A 13,268-nucleotide genomic window follows, 5' to 3' on the forward strand; every position below is an offset into this window, starting at 1 on the left:
CCACATCTAGTGCAGAGCCCAATGTGGAACCCAGTCTTATAACCCTGAGATCATGACTTGAGATGAAATCAAGTCAGATGCTTAACCCACTGAGCCACCCAGGTGCCCCTACATACCGTTTTTTTAAAGGATTTTATTTATTCATGAGAGATACAGACCCCTACATATTTTTAAAACTCTGTTCCTGATATATAGTAAGCCTCAGTATTTTATTGTTGTTACTACATGTTCCTTCAGACCAGTTTCTTACAGTCTTTGTTTTATCTGAGGAGATTCATCTTGGTGCTTTGTATATCTTTGAGCCCCATACAAGCTTATATTAGGATTTGAGGTTCTGCACCTTGGGAAAGAAGTGTTGGCTCATAAAAAGATCCCTAGTATGTATCATATGGAAGAGGAATAGGGAAAGGGAAATTATAAACATAGACCTATGACTAACACATCAATTAATGAAAGTAACATATATGGGATTTTTTTTCAAGTTACAGAAACAATACGTGCTTGTTGCAGAAAACTTTAAAAATAACACTGAGGGAGTTGCTATTTATAAAAGTAACGCTTATTGAAGAGATGTTAGAAAACACAACTCAGAGAGGAGGCGCAAGGGCCTCTGTGGAGCTTTGAATAATAACAGTGAGGAAAGGCAGGAAGGAATGCCATGAGCAATCAGGCTGGGATGACTTCTGACCTTAATTTTGCTCTACCTGCGGGGTGTCTGAAACCGCCTCCTCTATCTCTGTAGATAGACCATCTGACTAAAGACTGGACCCAGAAGTGGAATGAGTGGAAGGCCCTTGTGGAGAATTACAGAGTGGACATCAACAGGAGGAGGGCTGGGGTAGTCATTGACTCCAGCCTGCCACACCTAATGGCCTTGGAGGACGATGTACTTAGCACAGGTGTCGTGCTCTATCACCTCAAGGTGAGCAGGCTGGTGCATTCCCTCTTTTCCTGAGCCACTGGCCCCAGAGGTCACCGAGGGAGAAGCCAAGGACAGTGACCAGGCATCTGTGAATTGAGCCAGATGTCACAGAACTGCCCTCAGGTTTGCCTTCAGGAAACTGGGCTAGCCAGCCAATCATGATTCATTTGCTTTTGTGTGATTAGAGTAGAAGACGTATCAGAACAATTATTTGTTTTTCTGTGGCTGCTACTGTTGCTCTTATATAACTTACTTTTGTTCTCTGTGGTTTAATCTCATTTTAAAGTAAGAATAATACTTCTTATATTCCTTTTCTGGCTTTCTAAAGCACAGGAGTGCAGGCATGGAGGTGAAATCCTAACCTTGAAATACCACGGACATTCCCGAGCTCTGTACATTCAGGCTGCTCACATATGGCTTTTAAAAGCTAAAGAGGGGATCAAAGATCTGAAAGTTTCCTTCTAATACCTTCCCATTCTTCAACTCTCAAGTCAGCAAAAAGTGCACCTTCTGCTTCTCCCTTACTAGGTTTACCAGGGAAAGAAGAGAGGAGAATAAAGGTAGATGCAGAAAGCTTAAAGAAAGCATGAGAGCCCAGGGGGCTGGTGGACCAGCAGGGTGGGGCAGGGCACAATATGCAGCTGTCCAAGAACAATGGAATGAAGCTTCTGCCTTCCAAGAAGGACCTGGATTGCAGGGTTCTTTGTCACATAGAGCCAGGTCCTCATTTCTAAATGAAGCATTTTGAGAGTTAGTCCCCAGTAGTAGGTAAGTCATATCCTGTCCTCATCAAAAATGTCTTCCAATAGAAGGACAGGCCCTGTGGATGGCAGAACATACTTTATATGACCAAAATCCCTAGGTTCACTGAAAATCCAATCTTCATTCTCCTGATTGTCCCCAGCTGCCATTTGAAAGGAACAGTTTATGGGGAATACATAATGCTGCTCCTATCCCTGGAGAAATCTGGCTCCTAATGCTGCAGTGCACATGGTAGTGAGATATTAGCAAAGCTCATCTTAGGATAAGCCCTCTGGGAAGCTGTCGGAGACTGAGCCTCTCAGAAAGTTAAAGTAGCTTATGTTTAACAAAGTGAGTATAAATTAGCTCAGTGAAAATGCCTTGGGCAGAAGTGTCTGTTACCTAAATAACAGATCTAAATATCAAAGGCTATCTGTCAAATCCTTCCATTAGTCAGAACCACAAAGAGAAGTTGGAGGTCTGGAAGAGACCAGGTGGATTAAAATGGTTAATATTTGAGTAGAACTAATCTGCTGTGTTGATTGGGTGCAGAGCAAGCAGATGAAGCTAGAAGTCCAGTGGTAGAGCTCAGGGTGGCTAAAGGACGGGGCTGAGATAGAATCAGAGATGAGATGAGTGCAGGCCTCATCTGAAATGTAGGAGTGCTGGTTTTCATTACGGGGCCCATGTGTTCTGAGGGTAGTGCCCCCTCCTTAATGCATTTCCAGTGAACCTGAGGGATGAGGGTTCAGTCTAGTTCTAATCCTGGCATTTCTGCGGGATTTATATATACCCTTTTTCTCACTTTTTGTTTAGTTCATGGTTTGGGTAATAGTATGGCAGTAATTACTCAAGAATCTCTGTGTTTTTTGTTTGCATTGCTCTCTTGATTATAGACCTGGAACTAATCCCTAACAATACCCAGGAAGCTTTTTTCCCTTGGATCACCTGGAGAAGTAGCTTGGGTGGGAAGATGACAGAGGAAAGGTGGGCGGAACAACAGGTTTCCAGTATCCTGGACTTCATTCTCCTAATTGCCCTGTGCTGCTAACTCTCCCTGCATAAGTAAGCAGAGGGGACAGCACGCACAGGCATCGACTAAACCCATGTTAAATGAGATGCCACTGTGTTTTGTGGTGATTTATGCCCTTAGATGTAGAAGTTGTGATATGCGGTGACCTTATCTTTTTGTAAGGAATGCATTTCATTATCAGGGCTGACCCTGAACTGGCAGGAGGAGTCTTAACTCCTTTTCCTCAGTTTTGTTTGGTGGTGTTTGTAGAGGCCAGCATCCATTTGTTTGTGTGGTCCTCAGTGGCTGAGCAGGAAAGGCTAGGCTTTGCCTCTCTGTGCAAACCCAGTAAGGCCAGAGTCTCATTCATTACTTCCAGGAGCCTGCCTTGTCACCAGCTATTTTAAGGGAGCTGCAAGGGCTTCCCCTTTCTGACTGCTAACAGTGAAACCTAGCGGGGAACACTCTGGTTACTTCAAAGCCATCAGCTACTAGGGAGAAGTAGTATGGTGAGATTAAACAAGCTTGGGCTCAGGCCCAGAGAGACCTCAATTCAAGCCATGACTCTCCTATTTAGTATGTGGGTTCCCTGCCCATCAGTTTCAGATTCTTCATATATAAAAGGGGGATAATAACTATATTTTAGGTTGTTTAAGGATTAAATAAGAGATGTTTATCAAGTACTCAGCATAATTCCTGGGACATAGTGGATGGCTATTTAATGCATGATAAATATGTATCTAAACTCAGCATCTCTATTGTCATGTTGCTGCCTTCCCCAAACAGAGCTATGCGTTCTTAAAAGAATTGCCATAATCCAAGGACCAAGAGGCCCTGTCCTCTACTTACCCAGTAATTCATTTATGCTAACTCCATTTTCCCCTCCTCTCTTATACTTTCTTCCAGTCCTTTTTGATTCTAGATATGCTTTTCTCCTAGTTGTGCTTTATTCTTCTTAGAACATGGTATCTATCGAATTTCTATGGACCAAGAAGGTAAAAATCCTGTGCTTCCATGCATCTTCATAGAATGTGTGTCTCTTTGAGACTAAATGGACCAAACTTGGATTACACCAACCTTAGTCCCTGGAGGAAAATTCTGCCTATGTGCCCACTTCCTCAGACTAGAAAATCTCTGGCCAGTGGCCATAGCTAATTCCCTAACATCAGGCTTTGGGACAGAAAGGAACTTGCCAGCACTTGTTGGCTTTGCAAAGAGCTGGTTCTGTTTTCTTACATATTGTCTGCCCCTGCCTTCTCAGGGGCTTCCTAGGCTGCAGTGAGTGGGCAGAGCAGTCAGAACAACCTGGACCAAAGCTGAGAGGTGGTATGGAAAATGCCCGAGTGGGTGTGGGGAGACAGCGATAACACTCCAGCCGGTGGACTCTGCTTTGGGGGTAGGCTGTGTCCCTTTTTATTCTTGTTAAAAGGGCTTTGTTTCTCCCTTTAGGAGGGGACAACAAAAATAGGAAGGATTGATTCAGAACAGGAACAGGATATTGGTAAGTGATAGAATATTTGAGTCTGACACTGGCAGGTACTCATGCCTAACCAGTCTCTTAAGAGGAACATGATGATGCTCTGGGAGGAAGGAATCTTTGAAGATCAAGAGGCTGTTCCTCTTTTGCTGCTATGATGTGGGTGTGCGTCAGAGACATGATAGGAGGAGACCCACATGGTGGGAGGATCCAGGTCTGGGTGGTTTCAGGTCGTGGCTCTTCTCTCTTGTCATAATGTAAGATCTTCCAGAGTGGATTCTGATCTCATAGAAAGGGTGTTTCTCTGGTTGTCTCCCCACCCCATTAACCTCCATCTCTTGTGTAGTCCTGCAGGGGCAATGGATTGAGAGAGATCACTGCACTATCACCAGTGCCTGTGGGGTAGTCATTTTGCGGCCTGCCCGCGGGGCCCGCTGCACAGTCAATGGCCGGGAGGTCACTGCCTCCTGTCGTCTCACCCAAGGTAAGACTACTTGTAGCCCTATTTTTGCCAGAATGAGTGATGGACTCACTCCATTCTCATGGGCCAAACCCAGAGAGCTTAGTGGAGCAGGCTTTAAAGATGGGACACCCATGGGGATCCCTGGGTGGCGCAGTGGTTTAGCGCCTGCCTTTGGCCCAGGGCACGATCCTGGAGACCCGGGATCGAATCCCACGTCGGGCTACCAATGCATGGACCCTGCTTCTCCCTCTGCCTGTGTCTCTGCCTTTCTCTCTCTCTCTGTGTGTGACTATCATAAATAAATAAAAATTAAAAAAAAAAGATGGGGCACCCAGAGATCTGAAGATTTCCTAATACCACTCTCTTCCCATAAACAAGGAAGCCCCAATTCCAGGGTCCCAGGGTAAAGAATGATTCTCTGAAATTTGTACCTATGTTTGTTACCTCTGTGTCCTTGGGGGAGTCCCTGAACCTCAGTTTTCTCATCTGTAAAAGAGCAGTAAGAGGTTTGTTGTGAGGATTGAATGAGTTAGTTCATGTGATCTTCACAGTGTCCTTGGCACCTAGTAAATACTTATTATCATTATTACTATTACTACTCTTGTTGATCTATTCAAATTCTGTCTCTCCTCTAAGGCTGAGCTTAGATTCCTACTCTTCCATGAAACATTCCCTCACTATTCCACAGGGAATCCATTTTGCTTTCCCTTGGAGTAGTGGAACTCCTGTTCATTTTGTTAATTCAGTACATACACTGTGCAATAACCAATTACTCTTACCTAATTTATCAACTTGTTGAGGGCAGGATTTTGTCTCCCAGAAAGGTGCTCTGCACATGGTATGTACTCAAAACGTGAGCTATGGGGGTGCCTGGGTGCCTCAGACAGTTAAGCATCTGCCTTAGGCTAAGGTCATGATCCCAGGGTTCTGAGATCAAGCCCTGGGTCAGGCTCCCTGCTCAGCAGGGAGTCTGTTTCTCCCTCCCTCTCTGCTCTTCCCTTGCTTGTGCTCTCTGGCTCTCTCTCTCTGTCAAATAAATAAATAGACAGAAAGAAAATAAGTAAGTAATAATATGTATGTATAAATATATATATATAAATATTTTTAAAAACAACATAAAAAATGTGAGCTGTTGATGAATTCTCATCTGTCTTTGCCACAGGAGCAGTCATAACCCTGGGGAAAGCGCAGAAGTTCCGATTTAACCACCCAGCAGAGGCCGCTGTCCTGCGGCAGAGAAGGCAGGTTAGTGTGCTATGTTTTCAAGGTGGCTACCAGCCTCCCTGGTTCTCCTTTTTTTTTTTTTTTTTAAGATTTTATTTATTTATTCATGAGAGACACAGAGAGAGAGAGAGGGAGAGAGAGAAGCAGGCTCCATGCAGGGAGCCCGACGTGAGACTCGATCCCGGGTCTCCAGGATCACACCCTGGACTGAAGGCGGTGAACCACTGAGCCACCTGGGCTGCCCCCTGGTTCTCCTTTTTGAGGGACAAGTTTGAGCTTTGGTCCTCTTGGAGTAGAGATGATGACAGCAATCTCGCTGCTTTTCTTCTTCATTCCTAGGTTGGAGAGGCTGTCGGTGGCAGTGGCTCTTTGGAATGGTTGGACTTGGATGGAGAGGTCACTACCTCCCGGTTGGGTATTAGCCCTTTGCTTTGGAAGAAAAGGTGAAAAACATGTGCTCATTTTGCTGTGGTACCTATTGTTCTTACTTCTTTGTTCATTACAACATGGAGTAGTGGGGTAGGGGAGGTGAGTGTAGCAGAAAAGCTCTGAATGAGGCCGGTGCAAGTGTTTGAGAGATCTTGAGCTAGCTGTGTAGCTTGTAGTTGTTAGGGAAGCAGTCTTGGCCCTCATGCATTTCCTCTTCAGTATTGCAACTGTCTTCATCACTGAAAGGAGTATATCACTGGATGTTTCCTATGACCACTTGCCTCTGTCAAGATTTGAATGTGACATGATCTTACATACCTTTGAAATTGCTTCTGAGCTTACCTCCCTATATTCCCCTTTAAATTCTAGACTGTCTGTATGTGGTCTCACAGGGTGTGTCAACTTCCAGGACCATTGGCTTCCTCCAAATTTTTAAAGATAATGTGGGACTGAATCTTTTTTTTTTTCCTCTTGATGCCAGTGGTCCTGAACTACACATAAGAGGTCAGAAACTCCAGGAACAATATGCAAATATCTTGAAGTTCTGCCCTTTCATACCCACTTCACCTGCATTGTGACCACAGAAGCATGGAGTCAAAGTTATATATGTGATTGGTGGCAACTACTTTTCTTCATAGTCATTCTGGATCCATTTCTACATAGAATGCCCTCCCAGATCTATGTCTCATAGGTCTGATACTGGGAACAGTGGTGTCCCTCATGTAAGTCAAAGCAGCCTCTGACTTGGGGACATTCTGTAGAAAATGTCAGCAGGAGACTCAGGGTCTGTGAAACCACTGGTGGTGGGAGGCTGCCTAGCACCATGAGCATGGGGCTCTGGGAGGGTTATAATGGCCCTTTCCTTCAGAGGGATCTAGCTGCTCTTTTCTTAGGCCAGGAGCATTTTTTGGCAACTGACGGCAGTCTTGGGTCTGACCTTAGTGGTGAGGGGTATTGGCTGTAGGATTAGAGGTGCTATGATGGAGGGAGCATCAACAGCAAGTTCCTCACATGCAGGCTACTAAGGACCAAAGGATGAGGCAGGGTCTAAGGCAGAATGGCCCCAGTGGTTTATGACTGAGGCCTCTGTGGGGTGATAGGGAAACTGGGAGAGATGATACAAGTGGAGCGTATCAAGGACAAGGCAGACTAAGGGGCAGCCGGAGCTTTTGTTTTGTTAGAGTGTAGTCATGAAAGAAGGCCTCGTCTCAGGGCAGGTGTTTGATGGGAAGACACATAGGAGCTCTTTCCTAGAGTTCACAGGTATATGGAGAACAACTCTGCAACTTAATGAGCTGTGATACTGAAGAGTTGCACCGGAGTTAGATAAAGCTGCTTACATCATGAGTTTCTGAAGTAAAAGCTGTGTGTGGCCTTAGGCAAGTTATTGAGTCTCTGAGTCTGTTTGTTCACTTCTAAGTAAAGTAAAAATAAAGTCCAAGTAAAGATACTACCAGGAAATCCTTGTGATAGGGGCTGAAAAAGCAAGTACACATGGAGTGCTTTTCCCTCTACTTGACACTGCCAGCCCTGCCGCTGGAGGCCTGTGTGCCAAGCTGCCCAGGCACACAACCTCCTTTTGATTTTCATGCCTCCCACCTTGTCCCAGCTGGGCTATCCACCCCAGAGAACACTGGTCTTTTCCAGCTCTCTTTAGGTCTTCTTGGGCTCTCTAGCCCCATGGGCACTGACGTGACCTTTCAGTAACACCAAGAATGCACCCTTTCATTCAGAGAGGGATTGGAGAATCAAGGCCTCTCCAACTCCCTGCCTCCACTCTTCAGCACTAGCTCCAGGAGCCTGTTGGCTGGGCTGGTCCTACGTAGCTACCGCCACCATAGCTAGCATCTGTGTGCCAGCCCTTGCTGGAAGGGAAGTGGTATGGGGCTCAAGCCTGTGATGGGCAGAGGGACTGGGGAAGGAACCCGTGAGAGAGGAGAAATCTCCATATTGTCACCTGGGCTCCCAGACTGGGTTTGTGATTGTGTCTCCATGAGAGTCTCATCTGCTCTGGTGGAGTTAGTTTTGAAGCCTCCCCTTGCCTAGAATTTTCTTCCCTCATTTTTCTCTGTGAAGGAGCACTCATAGGGAATCTGCAAAGCTAGAGCTAACTCCAGAGCCAAAGGAATTGGACAGCCTGCCTCTTTTTTTCCCTTTGCAGCAGTGATCTAGACCAGAGAGGAGTTTGTCCTTGAAAACCAATTTTTTGCATTTTCCCCTTTGGAATTTTGGGGGCTTAACCTTAAGCACTTAGAGCCTAGGAGACCCTGTTGCTGCTGCCACTGCTGCCTTAGTGAGTTCACATTGCTGCAGAAGCTGTCAGACCTTGAAGCAGCTGGGAGGGCCAGGAGAGAGAGTAGGGGAGGGCATGATGGAGTCCTGGCAAGCAGGTGACCAAGCAGCAGTGGGGAGATGCTGGAGTCACCCAAGATGAAAGGTAGTCATCTGATAGAGACAGAGGTCCTTGGCTGGCAGGTAACTGAAGACTTGCCAGTAGTAATCTACCCAGATATGTAACATAAGGTTGGTATTTTTTTTCCACTTGCTTTCTGGGAGATGAATGATGTGTTTAGCAGAGGAGCCATTTTTCAGTCTGATGGCATGTGGCATCTCAGGTGAATGTGCTGGGTCTATCGTGATCATCCCAGACAGCTTCCCCGTGCAGATCTTGGTACTGTTCAAGAAGCTGCATTGGATCTGCAGAAACTGGCTAGCTGCTGGGGTAAGAGTAGAGGGAATCCTCTCCTGTGGAGAAGCAAATTGTGAATCTGAGGGTTGGGAGACAGGGAGAGAAGGAAGCTGTGAATTCTCTCTGGGAATTAATACAGATACCCTTCTTGCTCTTTGCATCTGATGGTCTGGGCTTTAGCTTGGTTTGTCTAAGACCCTTTGACAGTCATGTTTGTAATTCAGCCATATCTGTGGTCAGACAAAATTTGGAGTAGCAATGCAAACTATATATATATGTATATAGAGTTTCCTATTAATGGCTTTTTCTATCTGTGTGGTGTTAACTGAGTTTCTGTTCTAATTGCTGTCCCTAGCCTTTTGCCTCACATGTGACAGAGGGTGCTTTCCCTCTTTCTGGTATGTTCCAGTGTGTGTATTTTGCCTTTTGCTCATAGCAGTCAGCGTCAGTCTTCCCCAGATCATACTCGCTAAAGTATCTGGGCCTAAGTCCTTGGACCCATTGTAGGTTGAGGCACCTCATAGCCTTCCAATGGAAGAGATTGCTATTGTGTCACCTCTTACCCACACTCTCCAACCTCCCCATTCATCCTTCATTCTCCTCTTAAGGTTGCATAAAGAAATCATCCTTTCCTTTAAGACAGAGGCAGCAAACTTTCTGTAAAGGACCAGATAGTATTTTAGGATTTGTGGGCTATACAGTCTTTGCTGTAGCTACTCGAGCAGCCTGGATAATACATAAGTAAATGAGTGTTCAATAACACTTTATTTACAAAAACAGACAGTGAACCACATTTGGTCCATAGGCTATAGTTTATGGACCTCTGCTTTGATACACCCTCTGTGATTTCATTCTGCCTTTGTAAAGTAGTAAACTTAAGCCAGATGAACCCCCTAGAGTACTACTGTTCAGACTATCTAGTGTCAAGTTATTAAGTGGGACTTAAAGAGTCATGGGATCTTGGGACTGGAATGCGGGCTAAAGGAAGGCAGACTGGAGCTTTTTTTTATTAGCCCTTGGCAGCTCCCAATCTCTCCAGCCACTTCCTACTCCTGCCATCCTGGAATGCCCATGCAGTTGCCTCCTTTAGGAACCTGAATGACAGGGATAGAGAGACCCTGCTGTGAGGTCCTTGCATAGGAGGCCATGTGTGACCAAAGGAAAAGCCATGCAGGTAGAAGCTATCAGGCTTCAGAGGATGGCTCTAATTCATCCATGGCCGCACAAGAACCTGATGGTAGAATAAAGCATGACTGCAATCTAGAGTTCTTTTTAAATTTTGTGTTATGGATAATTCCAAATATACAACCAGTGATCAAGTCATAGCTAATCTTGTTTCATTTATATCCCCACTCCCTTTCCACTCTCCCCTGTTCTCTCTAACCTGGATCTAAATAGATCCCAGACAGTTTCACCAGTAAGTATTTCATGTATATCTCTAAAAGTTATGGTAGCGTCTAAAACTCTTGAACCCTATTGTTGGGCTCATTCACTGAGAACTGCCCTCTAGTGGAGACCAGCTCTCCTTGGGTTCTTCTGCTACACACACAAATTCTCTCTCCTCTAGATTAACTGTCTTCTACTCCCAGGTCACAGAAGATTTCTGTTTCAGAAAATGGAGATGCAATCATAATGTCTGAATATGTAGGAGTTTCCACTACCTAATGTTTGTTGGAGCTTCTGCTGTACTCTGTTTCCAGCAGGTTTTAAGCAGATTCCTTTTTACTTTATAGAGGACAATGCTTCTTGATTTAGCTAAAATGTTTGTGTTTTTTAAAGCTGCTTTTCTTCCTCTCTGGTCATTTTCCTTAACCAGAATGAACCTGTGTTTCTGGTAAACTCACAGTCTAAGAATATGCTAGTCTAGGGACAGTTCTCCCCTCCCATACTGTGACATCATGAGCTGCCTGTGACAGCATGCTTATGTGTCCCAAGTTGCCAGAATTTGAAAGCCCTCTCTGCCCTATTGAATTTGGGGCTCTCAGAAAGGCTTAAGACTTCCACCGGTTTGTCCTGAACTGGGTTTGCATTTCCCTTGGGTAACCCCAGCCCCTCTGTGATAGGAGAGTGCTGGAAGAGCAGAGTGACGAGGACCACCAGCCACTGAGGGCTGGAGAGGCGCCCCACAGGGCCCAGATTCAGCAGCAGCACTACGTGGGGGATTTGAGGCAGCGAATCCTAGCGGGACAGATTAGAGCCAAACAGGATCTGGAGTTGGACCAGGCGCACATCAGCCGGCAAATTAAAGACAGTAGGTGCCCAGTGCTCACCGTGTCTGCTTCACTTTCTCATCTCATCTTCATGCTTCCATATCCCTCTATATTCTCTCCTTTGTTTTCTTTGTGATATGATAGAATCTTTGGTATTAGGTGTTCTTTCCCCTCTTTTAGAAACCAGAGGTTCTTATAAGGGGCTGGAAGCAAGAATAAGGGGAAGTTACCTTCCTTATTGCCCCTCAGAGTGATGGACCCTCTGCTCTCTCTTCATGTGCATATTTATCCATGCTTTGCTGCCTGCCCCAGCATGTGCTAAGAAGGCCTGGGGGCTTCCTTCTCTAGCCCTGTGGTAAGGAGGCCCAGTAGCTTTCATCCTACCATATCACCTCTGGCCAGCACTTCCCCTCCATTCATGTCCAACCACAGCCAGAGATGTCTGAATCGAGACCACAGGGGCAGGGAGGGAGGTGCTGACCTTCTCTCAGGGTGTCTTTGGTTCCCAGACCAGCAGTGGCTGCTCGGAGATGAGATCTGGCTGACCGGTTTGCAGCAGCAAGACCACGTAGCAGAGAAAGAACTCAAGGCCTGTGTGCCATCTGGTGCTTGGCTTCAGACAGATTCTGAGACTCAGCTATCCTCACTGGTCCGAAGCCAGAAGAGGGAAGTGAGACTGTGGCTTGGGTGCAGGAACACCCTTCGGGTGGCACAGCGGGACATCCGGCGAAGAAAGGCCTCCTTCCAGCTAGAGAGAATCAAGAAGCAGAGGCTACTGGAGTCCCAGAAGGGACTGGAGCCATCCAAAGCATCGTGTTGGCTCCAGGATGACCGCACCCAAAAGCCCCCATACTGGGTACCCAGCACTGATGCCATGCTCCCAGGACCTCAACATAGAAGCCGACTACCAGGTTGCAGTTCTTTGAGCCTCCGAGGGCTCTGCAGCTGGTACTTTCCCCAGCTACACAGGTACAGCCAGCGGTGGTCACCTGGAATCATTGAGGTTTACGGCCTTCTTGCCCAGGCAGTGTTCTTTACTTCCCAGAGCTTCAGTTTCTCAATATGTGAAATGGAAAGATTTGCTTACTCCTCTCTTCCTGACCACTTTTTCCCTCTTCTTTCTCTGTAGGTGAGATCTTCTAAGACTCAGGCTTTTACCTTCTCCCATTCTGAGTGGCAACCCTTGCTGCTTTGGTAATTTCCAAGTGAGACTCTCAACCTCATTTTTCACCTGCTCTTTAGATCCTGGCTATCCACATACATTTCCTTGTGTTTGTTCTGTCACCACCTCCATCTCATCCCTCCTCATGCCTGATGTGGTTCCCACACTCTTCCTGTCTCTCCCTCCTGCTTGTCCTGACACCTTATGTGAGCTTCCTGACTCTACCTTCCAACTGGTGAGTGAGTAATGGAACCAGTGTTCCTTTTGACCTTGGTCCAATTGGGATCATCCTTGTGTTTTTTTCTCCTTTACTCCTCGCATTTAGTCAAGGTGAGGATGAAGCAGGGGACTGTGTCTGCTTCTTTATATCCTCTAGGCCTACCCCAGGGCCTTGCTAATAGTATGTAGATCATGTCTGCTGGTTCTGTTCGCTTACCTCTCTACGAGGCAGGCTTTTAAAAAAATTTTTTATTAAAATTTTTCAAACATAAACTAAGTTGAGAGAATAGTATGGCTAGCTCCCACATTCAGCAGTTACAAAGATTTACCATGCTTACTTTAATCTCTTTTCCTTCCTTTTTATGATGAAGTATTTTTAAAGCAACTCCCAGATATCATGTAATTTCAATCCTGTATCAAGTATACACTTCTAAAAAAATAAGGACTTATAACCAGCCACATTGTCACTATTCACCTAACAAAATTAAGATCAGTTATTCACTATAATCTAAAACCTAGGCCATATCACACATTGTCACTATTCACCTAACAAAATTAAGATCAGTTATTCACTATAATCTAAAACCTAGGCCATATCAGATTTCTCTGATTGCCTCAGAAATACCTATTTACAGTTGTTCAAATTAAGATCCAAGTAGGATTCACACACTGTGTGTGGTTATATTTTTTCAGTTCCTTTTAATAATACTTTTGTTTCAT

At 45.5% G+C, this 13,268-nt stretch overlaps 1 protein-coding gene across 6 annotated transcripts in view; it reads left to right on the forward strand.

Annotated features, from left to right (window-relative positions):
- Nucleotides 1-13,268, forward strand: part of STARD9 (StAR related lipid transfer domain containing 9) — a 130,996-nt gene that overhangs the window by 84,921 nt on the left and 32,807 nt on the right. For 4 of the 6 annotated variants that reach the window (XM_055316656.1, XM_055316657.1, XM_055316659.1 and 1 more), the window contains 7 exons: nucleotides 743-922; nucleotides 4,125-4,176; nucleotides 4,499-4,636; nucleotides 5,778-5,860; nucleotides 6,179-6,282; nucleotides 11,021-11,208; nucleotides 11,677-12,136. In XM_055316656.1, the coding sequence (XP_055172631.1) occupies nucleotides 743-922; nucleotides 4,125-4,176; nucleotides 4,499-4,636; nucleotides 5,778-5,860; nucleotides 6,179-6,282; nucleotides 11,021-11,208; nucleotides 11,677-12,136 (1,205 nt within the window). Of the gene's footprint in view, nucleotides 1-742; nucleotides 923-4,124; nucleotides 4,177-4,498; nucleotides 4,637-5,777; nucleotides 5,861-6,178; nucleotides 6,283-11,020; nucleotides 11,209-11,676; nucleotides 12,137-12,313; nucleotides 12,373-13,268 lie in introns of those variants that run through there. The other 2 variants (XM_055316660.1, XM_055316662.1) reach the window with 2 other exon arrangements.

This window comes from Nyctereutes procyonoides, unplaced genomic scaffold, assembly GCF_905146905.1.
Source record: "Nyctereutes procyonoides isolate TBG_1078 unplaced genomic scaffold, NYPRO_anot_genome, whole genome shotgun sequence".
NCBI classification, from domain to species: domain Eukaryota; kingdom Metazoa; phylum Chordata; class Mammalia; order Carnivora; family Canidae; genus Nyctereutes; species Nyctereutes procyonoides.